This window comes from Tribolium castaneum, unplaced genomic scaffold (genome assembly GCF_031307605.1).
Source record: "Tribolium castaneum strain GA2 unplaced genomic scaffold, icTriCast1.1 ptg000072l, whole genome shotgun sequence".
In the NCBI taxonomy this organism is placed as follows: Eukaryota; Metazoa; Arthropoda; class Insecta; order Coleoptera; family Tenebrionidae; genus Tribolium; species Tribolium castaneum.
Window position 1 is genome coordinate 11971 of NW_026986669.1, and position 14220 is coordinate 26190.

Sequence of the window (14220 nt, forward strand, 5' to 3'; positions counted from 1 at the left end):
GATGGAATATCTTGCCGCTGAAGTTCTTGAATTGGCTGGAAATGCTGCTCGTGACAACAAAAAAACTCGTATTATTCCACGTCATCTTCAATTGGCCATCAGAAATGACGAAGAATTAAACAAGCTCCTTTCCGGTGTGACAATCGCTCAAGGTGGTGTTTTACCCAACATCCAGGCGGTCCTTTTGCCGAAAAAAACCGAAAAGAAACCATAAACAGCTAACTGTTGTCTCTCTAGTTGCTGTGAGAAGCAGCAAGCTACAAAAAAATAATAATATCGGCCCTTCTCAGGGCCATCATTTTTTTAACAAATAAAAAAAAGAATCACAAACTTTTTTTAAAGAGTAAATAAACATACCTACTTAAAGTTACATAAAACTTGGCAAAAATTTATTGCACGATTTAAAAAAAAAAGAGCACTCAAGATGTTTTATTTTCTTAATAGTTTAAAAGCAGGTAAATTTTTATTGCCTCTCCTAGACGGCGAGCTACACGCCGCGCCGGTGGGGGGCTAGCTAATCCATGTATATCGGTTAGGCTTTGATGTTTTCTTTCTTTAGTGGTAATTATTATTTATCTCTGAAAAGTCAAAATTCATCCCTTTAAGGAAAAGCATACGATTGATTAAACAACAAAGTCATAAAAACCACACAACTTTATTTGTTACATTTCCTAGAAATATAAAAACAGTTTGGAAATCAAACATTTATTATACTGGTGGTTTAACTGAGAGCCTTGTGATACGTACTTTTTTCATTTGTTTAGAAATATTTTTGTGGTTCTGAAAAGAACCGTTTTTTTTCGTCGAAAATTAAAATGCGATGAATAGTAGAGAGTAGATTGATGTAACTAACGATGAGGAAGAAACATAAAAACCAAACAATGCTGGTATACCGGTATTGTCGTCGCCTCGTAGTCTCATAGATAAAACATAGGTTATAAAAAAAACTTAACCGCCAAAACCGTAAAGTGTACGCCCTTGACGCTTCAAAGCGTAAACGACATCCATGGCGGTGACGGTTTTACGTTTTGCGTGTTCGGTGTAGGTGACGGCATCACGAATGACGTTTTCGAGGAATACCTTCAGGACACCTCTGGTTTCTTCGTAAATGAGACCGGAGATACGTTTCACTCCTCCACGACGTGCCAATCTTCTGATCGCGGGCTTCGTGATGCCCTGGATGTTATCACGTAAAACTTTACGATGACGTTTTGCTCCACCTTTTCCCAATCCCTTTCCACCTTTGCCACGACCGGTCATTTTGAATGATTATTGATTCAAATTAAGCTTTGTTTCACAAAAGAAAACGACACAGATTTGACTGCTTCGTCGAAAACAACTACCTGCTCGCCAGATTAGTCAACTCATTTTATAGTTTAGTTTCGCTCCGCCTCTTAAGTTACTTTTTTGACCAATCAGATAACGCATAGTGTCACCCTAGTTAATAAAATACGGCGAAAAATTTTGTTGCAGGGTCATATGAACCGTCGCCGTTGTTAGTGACGTACGTAGGTGTTTATGTGTGTGTATGTGTAGTTGAGGGATAAAGAAGTAGTCAAAAAAATGGCCCGTACCAAACAAACTGCTCGTAAATCGACCGGTGGAAAAGCTCCACGAAAACAGCTTGCCACTAAGGCAGCAAGAAAAAGCGCACCCGCCACTGGAGGAGTGAAAAAACCTCATCGCTACAGGCCCGGTACAGTGGCACTGCGTGAAATTCGTCGTTATCAGAAAAGCACCGAACTGTTGATTCGTAAATTGCCCTTCCAACGCTTGGTCAGGGAAATAGCCCAGGATTTCAAGACCGATCTTCGTTTCCAAAGTTCTGCCGTTATGGCACTCCAAGAAGCGAGTGAAGCGTATCTTGTCGGACTTTTTGAAGATACAAATTTATGTGCCATCCATGCAAAACGCGTCACCATCATGCCTAAAGACATCCAACTGGCAAGACGTATTCGAGGAGAACGAGCTTAAAATGAAAAAATAAACAAAAAAAAAAACGGTTCTTTTCAGAACCACAAAATTGTTTACAAATGAAAATGTTTCGCAATATTGACAGTAATTAAAGTAATAGTACGCGGATCATAATGAATTTTAAACTCTGTCAAACAATAAAAACAATGATGCTTTTATTTATGATTGTTCGCTCTGGTTAAGGGTAGGTAAACAAATCGTTTTAATTGATCGGTACTTCAAGAACGGCGGCGGCATCAAAAGAATTTAATTTATTTAAGTAGGTACCATAAAAATGAGTAAAGTTAAATATCGAATAAAGTCATAAAAGTGGTTAGGTAGGTGAGGAGGGATAATGCGTTTTTAGCGCCGACACCCTACAGACATTATCGTTTGTTTGTTTGTATAAATTAATAATTATATTTCGATTTAGGTATATGCAGATAGGTGTGAAAACTTTTTTTTATTTGTATAGAAATTAATTTGTGGCCCTGAAAAGGGCCATTTATGTATGCCCTCGACGGCCTTAAACAGTCGATAATCCAGGACGTCACCACCATCATCATCATCATCATTATCATCATCATCGGTTCGTAGTCGACGACGACGAAGACGACGACAAATGAGATTATTGCCATAGCTCACTTCTTTCTTTTAGGAGAAGCAGGAGATTTCTTCGCTTTAGCAGATATAGCCTTGGCGCTTTTTGGTTTCGGTGCCTTAGGTTTCTTCGTTGGACCGGCCTTATTTGATTTCTTTGCTTTCGAAGGTGATTTCGGCTTTGATGAAGCTGTTGCCGCAACAGCTCTACCTGTAGAGGAAGCAGCGGTTGTTTTCTTCTCAGCGCCGACAGAAGCGGCCTTTTTTGCTTTCGCGACGGCTACGCTCTTCTTTTCGGCTGCGACTTTTTTCGCTTTTGGCGAAGATGGTTTCTTACCGGTTTTTGGTGCCGAAACGGCGGAACGTTTTCCAGTGTTTTTTTTAACTTTTGAAACTGCTGAGGATTTTTTCTTTCTTTCGCCAGTAGCAGCGGCTGCCGCGGCGGCAGCAGCTCTAGCAGCAGAAGCAGCAGCAGCAGCTCTGGCCTTTGCACCACCACCGGAGGCGGACGAGGAAGCAAGTTTAAACGATCCAGAAGCTCCCTTACCTTTCGTCTGAACCAAAGAACCAGAAGCGACGGCGCCTTTTAGATACTTCTTGATAAATGGTGCAACTTTCTCGGCATCTACCTTGTAATTGGCGGCGACGAATTTTTTTATAGCTTGAAGAGAAGAACCACCACGTTCCTTTAAACCCTTAATAGCGTTATTGACCATCTCGGAAGTGGGAGGATGAGAAGGTTTGGCTCTAGGATTTTTTGCTTTCTTCTCCTTTTTAGCATGATGATGAACTTGAGGTGAAGTCGTCGAAGCAGCAGCATTAGCCGATGCGGATTGATTTTCTACGTCTGCCATTTTTTTCTCGTATTCTCGTATTATTATTATGACAGCAGAATAGATATATACTTGATAGGTAGTATATAGTAGGTAAATATAAACCTAAACGAACCAACCAACACAATTCGAATACACGAGCGCTCAAACTAAAGATATTTTCGCGCCACGACTAAGTTTTTATTGCCTAGAAAATAAACCCGACCGCGGACTAAACAAACACCACGCTCGCCAACATTAAAATTATCGGGGCCTCACACTAGACTTTGGCGTGATGACATCGTTCCTTTTTGACGATCGTCAATGTTTTCGAGCCGACGACAAAACCAATTTTGAAAAAAAGATTTTTCCTATATATTCTGAAATTTATATCAACGAAACGACTATTCTCAGGACCTAGTGACGTCCTTACAGACGCTCGCCGTACCGACGACTTATTCGCGGTTAAAGAGAACATCAAACTGCGACGTCGTCGACAGATACTTACTGGGTAAACGTGAAAAGTTGGTCTTTGGTCTGTCGAAAGTCTAATCTATCCTCTACCGAATGCCAATAAGAATTTTTTTAAATACTTTTGTTTTTGTGCGGAAAAATTCTTTCAAAACAGTCGATGCACGAAACGAAACCAACTACGAAACCGGAACTTTTTGGAAGATGACGGGCCCCAGGAGTCATTAGGGTACATTGAATGCAAACATTAAAAAAAAAATAGTTGTTTATGTTTTCTAAAAGTTTTTTCTATACTTTGGTCTTGATAAAAACAACGAAATCTCAAAAAACATTCGAAGATGCAAACGTTTGATGTAAACTGTTGTATGATAGAAAATGTCACAATAAAAACGTTTATTTTATTAATATTTGTTGTTTTAGTATACTTATAACTTTACCGATGTTTCATTATTGTACAATACTCTATTTTATAAATAAAATGCATTTCTAAATAGAAACAAATTTGATTCGTTTCGTTGCAATGCGTTGTCATCTATACGTTCTAACTATTAGCAACATTCACTGAAAACTATTTTTAAACTTATCAATTTTGTATTTCAATTTCAATTTCAATAGTTAGTTCTATCCACCTACGTAATACAAATTCTGTCACTTTACACAAACACAAAAATGTGTTATAGTGAAGAATATGTAGGTAGTTAGTTACCAACCTATACACGTTAAAATATACTTTGGTTTTATTTGTTTGCATCTTACTGTTTTGTTTTTCTTTACCTAAAGTAAAAACCAAAATTCAACTTGGAACCAAAATTATTATAGAAAAGAACAACAACAACAACAACAACAACAACAACAACAACAACAACAACAACAACAACAGATGACAATGTAGTTTACTTCTTTCGTTTATATGAGATGCTTTTTTTCAAGTGACACTTCACAAATTGTAAATTCTACTAAAACAGATATACCTAATGTCTGTTTGTCTCTTTCTCTCTCTCTCTTGCACTCAGTAATAAATTGGTACTTTTTAATAAATTAATAATACCTAGATAATAGGAAACTCTTTCCTTCGATGTCGACAATGGCGCGCGCGTATAAAATAAAAATAATTATAACTTGGAAGATAATTTAAAAATTATCACTAAAATATTTTTATTTATTTGCCTACGCAATTAGATAGAAATTTGGTAGAAATCTATTTTTACTAATTTGGATGATTTTTGATATATGAACCGAATATTTGATTGCATGTTTCAACAATAACTAAGATTAAATTCTCGAAACGTTTTACGTGGCGTATCATAATCTATTTTGCATTTAGATTAAAAAAAAGTATGTAATGTTTTGGTTAAGCACAAACGTGTTTCTAACTGTTTTTTTTTGTGATTTGAAGTAAAAAAAGTCATATACAAAATGAAAATTTTAAATATGATAGAAAGACAGATTGATAGATTAAGTAGTTTAAGTTTACTAGATATAGATAGTTTAAGTTTAATCTGGTTTTTTTTAATTCTTAAGCACACAACGTCAAAGAAGTTAATTAAAATGTTGCCAAATGTTTATAAATATTAGATCATTTGTCTGCTGATCTACTTAATTCATAAACCGAGTAAGTATTGTAGACTTTATTGAATCAATAAAAAATTTACAACTTTTGATGAAACAAATATGTTTTTTATAAAAAATATTTATAGTGTTAATTTGAAGATATTTAAAAAAATAATATTTGTTACAAATTTTTATTTTATTAACAAAAATTGAAATAGTCATTACAGAACGCCACCGAGTTACTTTAAAATTGAAGAGGATAATTAATAAATAAGTTTATTAAAAAATCGAGAAATATTTGTTTGAATAAGATAGATTTATACAAATTCATTATTGTTTTAAAAATTAGTAAACATGGTTTTCTTTATCTGTAGATATTATAGCTAATAAAGATGCGTAAATTTTCTAGATCAGGCAACTAACATTTTAAGCATTGTCATAAAATTGTCATTTTTTGACTATTTTTCATTTGGAAGTATATTAAGTATTTAATATAAATACTTTTTTTTTGTTTTAATCAGTTATTATTAATTCTATTACATTTATTTTTTTGTTTTGTTTTTACTTTCCAATATTAAAGCTTCTGTACTAATAATATTAGCTTTGTTTGCGTAGGATATTTAGGACTAATCCTAAATTAGTCCAAGACTCATTTAAAGCGCATGTGCGGTTCTGAACCAGCTATGGATTATCGTTTACCACAAACAATAATATACCGTTGTCAAGTATGCAGTAAATGTTTAAAAATCGGAAAACCGCAAAAAATTATCACACATTTATAAAAGAGAAACATTGGTACAAAAAAGTGTAAAATGTAAAAAACTACTCATTTTCACATTCACAAAAGTTATTTTACAAATAATTTCGATTTAGTAATATATTAAATAAATCTCAATAATAAAATAGACAGTAAAGCACCAAAACACGAGAGTAACAAAGACAAAACCGCTTTCGTCAACTGCGCAAGTCTAGAACTAAAAATCTTTGATCGAATGAACATGAAGATCGTTTGGACTGGTTCTGAACTGATCCGGTATCTAGGTTATATTCTCGACCGTGAACGACGGCCTGTAACTAAAAGTTCAGGTTTTTTTCTCATATGTACTGTGCATGCAATTAATGCCAGAACAAGCTCATCGATCGCTATCGTGAACAAAGCTTTTGATTCCCTATCTGTATACCTATGACTAAACGTAATTATCATAGTAAGATATTATTTTATTTATCTGTTTAAGGTTTGAGTATAATTGTACAAGTACAAGTATAGAGTTAAGAAGATAAAGTCAGGTTAGGTCAGGTCAGATCAGGTCGGGTCGGGTCGGGTCAAGTCGGGTCGGGTCGGGTCGGGTCGGGTCGGGTCGGGTCGGGTCGGGTCGGGTCGGGTCGAGTCGAGTCGAGTCGAGTCGGGTCGGGTCGGGTATTAGAGAGGGGTATTGAAAATGAAGAAATATAAGCAAAAACTTATAAGTGTGCAGAGGAAACTCCTTCGGCCCACATCTTGACTACGCACTCGCGAAGGGTAAGATAGCCACGGGAATGCTGAGATCTCTCGTATGTCGGCGGAGCGCGTTGTCAATTGACAACAAGCTCTTGTTGTACAAATCAGTGATCCGACCTACCATGACTTATGCTTCTGTGGCTTGGGCGTTCGCGCCCTGTAAGACTCGGATGCATAAGTTACAAACTTTCCAAAACAAATTTCTCCGTCAAGCATTCAACGCCCCGTGGTTTGTTCGCAACAACCAATTGCACCGAGAGGCGAAGATGCCGACGATGGAGGAATTCTTCCGTGAGACCGCCGAGCGAGCCTTTTCGAAGGCGGAAGCCCACCCGAACCCCCTGGTGCGAGAGGCCGTTGACTACGACGAAAACGGTCCGTCCAGATGCAAGAGGCCAAGGATGGCTCTCTTGTGATCGAAAAATGCCTTCTCACTCAGATCTTCCGAATCTGGTAAGCATCAAATGTCATTGCCACATTTATCTGTCGCAGCTCTTTTCAGATTCCATCAAATGGATCACTTCGGGGGAATCCCCGGAGCGCCCTCTTCTTTTCTTCTGGCGCCATGCAAACCGGCATGGCTACCCAGCGTGCGTTCAGGTATGAAGGACCAATGGTTCCGATCCCTAAGGTGACGCGAGGGGTTTTAGTGGGTATTGTCGGCTTGCACATTTACCGACCGAGTCCCACATAACCAGACCTAGTCTGGTATGCGTAAAAGCATTTCCCCTCAGATAATAGCAGAGGTCGCTTCTGGCTTCTATCGCCTTTCAAATTAAAGACAGTAGGAAGGTACTTGATAGAACAGGCAACAAGCATAAAGTGATAGAGCAATCTATCACGGCATGGCAAGCCAGATGGGACAACAGTTCCAAAAGAAAATGGACGCATCGCATCGTCTTATCTCGAACATAAGTCGGTAGATGGAAAGGAGAAAACCTGTGAGACAGGTAAATTACTACCTAATACAGTTTTTAATAGGACATAAGGCTTTTCTGTCATATCTACACCGTATGCATCGAGCAGATGATGACCGCTGTGTATACTGCAACGAGGAAGATACAGCCGAACATGTGTTTTTCGAAAACATGTGTTTTATCAACGCGATGCCATTCGATAGAAGTGGGAATTACAAATAAGTAATAAACTTATACATGATAATCTAGTTGAAAAAATGCTCGAGAACAATGAGCATTGGAGAACAGTACAGAAATTTACAGAGGAGATTTATAAAACTAAGAAAATGGGGGAAGAAGGAAGAAATCAATGTTCGAAAAGCTCTGATTCTTCGTAAACGAAAAGACGTAGAAAAATGCCCGCTGAGGGACCTAGATCATCTGCCGTAGGAGGCGGCCAGAAGATGTCTTGGGAACCAGCGTGCACGATCTAAGAACGGAGGCGCTAATTCCTGGAGAAAAAGAATAAGCTTTCACTCCTGACGGTATGGTCAGGTCAGGTCAGGTCAAGTGGCTGAGATGGGTGGCTTAGATTCTATACATTAGATATACCTTTTTCATTGCCTAGTATGGTTGAAAGTGTATTTTGGACATTTAAAAAAACCATACAAATCTTAAGAATGCATCAAGTTCAAGAAAATCTAAGAATGCTTCTCCTGTAGAAATGTCATAAAAAGATATTGGAAGATTAGAAATAATAGTTGTCTGAGATAGTTCAAGCATTAATAATTTTAAAATAGCAAACACATTATATCTTTGATCAAGTTTTGGGTATGGGAAAAAATTGACAAAAACACATTTTCTGAGCACAGAAGCTCGCCGGAAAAACGAAAACTGAACAATGTAAGGAGCTGTTTTAGCGCAATTCTTTAGATTTTATACGACAATTTAAAAAAAGTAAATTTTAGTCTATTTTCCAATTTAAGAAAAAAATACACTGGAAAAAATATAACGAAAATTTTCAAGATATCACAGCTCTAAAAAACTTGGTTTAAAAAGTTACCAGAATTGACCCACATGGATGGGATTCCAAACCCCGATTAACCAAGTGTATGTAATAAAAAGGTAGTTATAGTAAAAAGTAATCAAAAAATTGTTTTGCTAAATTATTGTTTTCTATGTGAGGCCATAAATTAATCATTCCACTCTTGTATATAGTTTTATAAATCGAATTTATAACAAACATTTAGGGTAGATATCTACTATAAAAGATTTGTTTATTATAATAAATTGTTAGTTAATTTCTTTGAGGAAAGTACTATTGATCTATTTATTTTTTATAATTATTAATAATAACTATTAGTGTACCTATTAATAGCGCAAAGTTGTACCTTTGTCGATTGAAGCATTTTCTCAAAATCGACAATATAAATTTGCGCTCGCAACACACATACACAAAACTTTTTCTGAATCTCCAAGTATTAACAATATACCATAATATTCAGAACAAAACCATGTAACAATTTATTAAAATTGGCAATTATTTATTTTCTGTTTACTCGTTGTTACTAGTAACTATAGCTAGTTACAAAAATCACTGGACATTTGATTTCAAAAAAAAAAAAATAATAATAATAATAAAAAATAAACAAAATGGGAGAACAAGCGTTTTTTTCAGTTATGTCGCTTTAAAGCGACAAAGTGACAGTTTTGGAGAAACGTCAACCTTACGTTGCTAATATAGACATTATAATATGTAATAATTATAAATGACAGCACAACAACTTATACTTATTTTAAGAAATCCGCGTCTTAATTATGCACCCAAATATAATACTAAATATTAAACTAAAAAGGATGTACAAACGAGAGAATGTTATAAATATTTTTTAAATTTCTAATTTAAGAGTTCGTCGCTGCTCCTTTCAGATTCCATCAAATGGATAACTTCGGGGGAAAACCCGGAGCGCCGTCTTCTTTTTTTTCTAAGGCAACACGGCATGGCATGGCTGCCCAGGGTGCGTTCAGGAATGAAGAACCAATGGTTCCGATTCCTCAGGTGAAATTGAATTCGTATCAGAATATGTAGTATTGTTTGTAATGTAATAACTAAAAAAAATGAAATTAAGACATATAGAAGAAACACTAAAGAGAGTTAAGAATTTGATTAATCCGAGATGTTACTTTCCTGCTATTTCTTGATTTCTTTTGCGTCGCACTTTTACCGATGTAATTTGTTTTTGCTGTTTCATTTTAAATTTAATTTAAAAAGAGCTTCGATTGATAAAAAAAAATCTAGATTTGAGTGGTCGGTCATTAGATTTATTTTTTACTTAATGAAACAAATTTTATTTACTTTTAAATGTTAATTGTGGTTCTGAAAAGAACCGATTTCATTTTTTTCTTCTTTTTAAACGATGAAAGAAAAAACTTCTCTATTTTGAACTTGTGTATTTGGTGACGGCTTTGGTACCTTCAGAGACTGCGTGCTTTGCCAATTCACCAGGCAACAAGAGACGAACCGCTGTTTGAATTTCCCGGCTCGTAATCGTCGAACGCTTGTTGTAATGCGCAAGACGAGAAGCTTCAGCGGCGATCCGTTCAAAGATATCATTAACGAAACTGTTCATGATGCTCATCGCCTTGCTCGAAATACCGGTATCGGGGTGTACTTGCTTCAATACCTTATAAATATAGATTGCATAGCTTTCCTTCCTCCTGCGCTTCTTTTTCTTGTCGCTCTTCGAAATATTCTTTTGAGCTTTTCCAGCCTTTTTCGCTGCTTTACCGCTTGTCTTTGGTGGCATATTTTTTAATATTTCTAATCTTAATAAAGAAAAAAAAAACACGACACAAACGAACTGTAATACGCACAACGAACACAAAATATACCTGTCAACTTGAAAGTTCAAGCTAAAATCATGGTGCACTAATTCAATTCAATTCAAATACGTTTATTCAAAATAAATTACATTTCAAAAGGGATTTTGATAAAATATATACAAGATATTTATAACTTAATCTACGAGTCCGGACTGTTTTAGGCTTTTGGCCTCTTCAGTCAAGGAAATGGATGAATGTTGTGTGGGAGTGTGTGTGTCGTCGGGTGGTGAGTGAAAGAGTGAGAAGTTTGGGGCTCGTAGGAAGCTGTGGATGTGGATGTCGTCGTGGGTGTCTTGTCGGTGTCGTCAGTGGCGTCTCATTGTGAGGGGCGTCTCTTCAACGAGAAGTTGAAGATTGTCGGGCAGGTCGGGGTACAGCGCTGAGAGAAGCGCCGTGGGTGGATGGGGCAGTTTTCTTCTGGGGATCCGGGGGACTCGGTTGCGAAGAGTGTTGTCGCGTGTGAGAAACTTATGTGAAGTGTTGAGTGTGTTTTGGGCAATTGTGTTGTTGTTGTTGAGTGTGCGTTTGATGTAGTTTTGTTGGAGTTTGTGAAGACGGTCTGTGATGGGGGTGGTGTTTGTGTCCTGGTGGAGGGAATTGCTGGCGTGGAAGCGGTCGAGGCGGTGAATTCGGCGAAGGATTTGTCGTTCGCATGTGGCAATGCGATGTGTCTTGGTGTGTGGGAGAGATGCGTAGATGGGGGCTCGGTACTCGATGACGGGTCGGATGAATGTGTTGTAGGTGTGGAGAAGAGTGCGGGAATGGCACCCTTGGAAGTTTCCCATGAGATGGCGGAGGAGGTTGGATCGGTTGCGGACTTTCTTGAGCGTGTTCTGGAGGTCGGTGTCGAGTGAGCATGTGTGTGTGTAGGTGATTCCTAGGTACCTTGTGGATGGCACAAGGTCGATGGGTGTGTTGTCGAGTGTGATGGTGATGTCGCGTGGGTCGAATTTCTTGTTTCGTGTGAGGTTGGGGTGTTTGAAGAGGATGGCGGTGGATTTTGTGGGGTTGATCTTCACTCTCCACTTGCGAGTCCATGTGGAGATCTGGTTGAGGAGGGGCTGCAGGGTCCTGGAGGCTGAGGCGGCGGTGGTCCGGGATGTCCAGAGGGCGGTGTCGTCGGCGAAGAAGCGGGTTTTGGTCTGGTGAAGATCTGAAACAGGAAAATCAGAACTGTAAAAAATGTAAAGAATGGGCGACAGAACGGAGCCTTGAGGGACCCCGGAGAGAAGGGGGACGGGATAAGAAAAGGAATTTTGGACTTTGACTTTGCAGGAGCGGTTTGAGAGAAAAGAGTCGATTAATTTGATGAAGTTGAGGTTGATGTTGTGGGAAAGAAATTTTTGGATGAGACCATCGTGCCAAACACGGTCAAATGCACGTTCGACGTCCAAGAAGACGGCTAGTGTGCACTGGCCGAGATTGGCACTCCGGGTTGAGTCGGTGAAGAGTTCGAAAGTGGGGTCGGAAGTGGAGCGATGGGGGCGAAAACCGAATTGTTCAGGGGGCAGTAGGTTGTTTTCTTCGAGAGTGTGTCGGAGACGAGAGGCAAGAATTGTTTCGAAGATTTTTCCCAGAATGTTGAGGAGAGAGATGGGACGATAAGAAAGTGGGTTGTTGGGGTCTTTGTTGGGCTTGGGAATCATGATGGTGGTGGCTTCTTTCCATGGGGTTGGAAAGTGACCGGAATTGAAGCAAGAATTGTAAATTGTGGTGATGGATGTGATGGCTGTGTCAGGGAGATGTTTGAGAAGAATGGGTTTGATCTGGTCTGGTCCTGGGGCTTTCGAGTTCCTCAGCCGGATAATGAGGGCTTTGATCTCGTCGTTGGTGGTTGGAGCGGTCAAGTCCGGGTTGTCGGGTGGAAAGTCTGGGTCGGGGTCTGGGTCGAGGTCAGCGTCGTAGTCAAGTCGGGGGAGGTTTTGCCTGAAACGGAGAGTGTTGTTAGTGACTGTGTTAAAAAAGTGTTGGTTGAAATGTGGGTCATTGGGGACTTGGTGGATGTTTTGGAGGGTAGCAGCAAAACAATTTGCTTTGTCTTGTGGGGTGTTAAAAATGGTGTTGTTGACTGACAAATGGTGGATGGGGTGAGATTTTCGGCCTGTGAGTGAATTGAATTTGTCCCAAAACTTTTTACCGTCTCGGTAATCGAGGGAGCTACAACTGTTTGACCAGTGGGCAAGACGAAATTGGTTGATGTCACGTCTTATTTGTGCATTGAGACGGTTAAAGACAGTTTTGAGGACTGGAGATCTGGTTTGCACGAATTCGCGATAAATTCGGCGTTTGACTCGGATGAGGGCAAGGATTTGAGGGGGCAATGGTTTGCGATTTGTTGGAATGTGTTTGATGGGTACAAAAAGTGTTTGAGCTTGTTTGATGAGTTGTGTTAGTTGTGTTACTTGTGTGTCAATGGTGTTGGGGTCAAGTGTGTCGTCAATGTGTGGGAGGTTGTTTGTGATGTAATTTTGAAAGTCGGTCCAGTTTGTGTTGTTGAAATCGAAAATGGGGATGTGCGTGGGTCGCGGTTGGGGGCCTTGAAGTGTGAAGTTTGAGACAAGAGGGAGATGATCGGAGGTGACTGTGGTGCCAATGAAAGAGTCTGTGTTTGTGATGTGTGTGAGATTATCGGTCACAATGATGTGGTCTACGATCGATGTGCCAACGTGATTGATGAGTGTGGGAAATTGATTTCGAAGACGACAAAGAGGAAGAGTGTTGAGAGAGCGTGTGAGGTGTCTGCCGTTTGTGTTTGAAATTGTGTCACCAAAATCGGTGTGTCGAGCGTTGAAGTCTCCGAGAATGACTGCGTGTCTGAATGTGGAAGTGTAATCGAGGAGTTGGGTACTGACGGTTTCGAGAGGAGGATTGTAATAACAAATAAACAGAATGTTTAAATTGTTAATGTGAATGGTGGCTGCAACGGCTTGAAGGTGGTCAAGATGGGGGGGTAAGATGTGTTGAGATGAAGCGAGTGAAGTTGAGACAAGAAGTGTGACGCCGTGTTTGGCTCGGGTTGTGGGGCTGGGTTTGTTGTAGGAGTGGAAGCCTGTGATGTTTACGGGTCGTTTGGATTGTGTCTCTGTGATTGCTGCGATGTGAATTTGGTCGATGTGTAGAAAATGTCTCAAGGAGGCAAATTTACGAGAAATCCCTCCCGTATTGACTGTGGCGAAATTCAGAGAAGCCATTTTTGAAACGGGGGCCAGAAGGATTCACCGAAATGGTGGATTTATCCAAAAGTGAAGTGAATTTTGTTTGATGAGTGTGAGATTTTTAGATCGCGTCGGAGACAAGCGCGAGCGGAATGTTCGAGAACAGATTGGATTTTCTGTTTCTCGAACGGAAAAAGGTCAAAAAGGGTTTTTGTGATGAAGCGTAGGAATTGACGGGCAGAAACGAAGGGTTCGCGCTCGTCGGAGTCGTCGTCAGAATTTTCGGGATCGAATTCCTTGTCAACGATTTTGATGGGAACGACGGGGGTTTCTGGGGTCATTTGGGAGGGTTTGATAAATTGGGGGCAATCTCGGGACCAGGCGGGGTGATTCCCCTGGCA

The 14220-nt window shown here is 39.2% G+C and overlaps 1 protein-coding gene across 1 annotated transcript; it reads right to left on the reverse strand.

Annotated features, from left to right (window-relative positions):
• Positions 1–12461: 12461 nt before the first annotated feature.
• LOC135267669 (uncharacterized) lies at positions 12462–13855 on the reverse strand. Its single transcript, XM_064359681.1, has 2 exons — positions 12802–13855; positions 12462–12590 (listed from the first exon to the last, which is right to left on the reverse strand). The coding sequence occupies exons 1-2, from the start codon at positions 13853–13855 to the stop codon at positions 12508–12510; spliced, it is 1137 nt and encodes a 378-aa protein (XP_064215751.1). The 3' UTR covers positions 12462–12507.
• Between the last annotated feature and the right edge of the window lie 365 nt (positions 13856–14220).

Excerpts from the sequence above, each read along its gene's own strand:
- LOC135267669 (XM_064359681.1), bottom strand. The coding sequence starts at position 13,855 with ATGGCTTCTCTGAATTTCGCCACAGTCAATACGGGAGGGATTTCTCGT. Across the intron at positions 12,591-12,801 it reads CTCCCTCGATTACCGAGACG|GCAAAACCTCCCCCGACTTG; the intron begins GTAAAAAGTTTT and ends TCTCCGTTTCAG.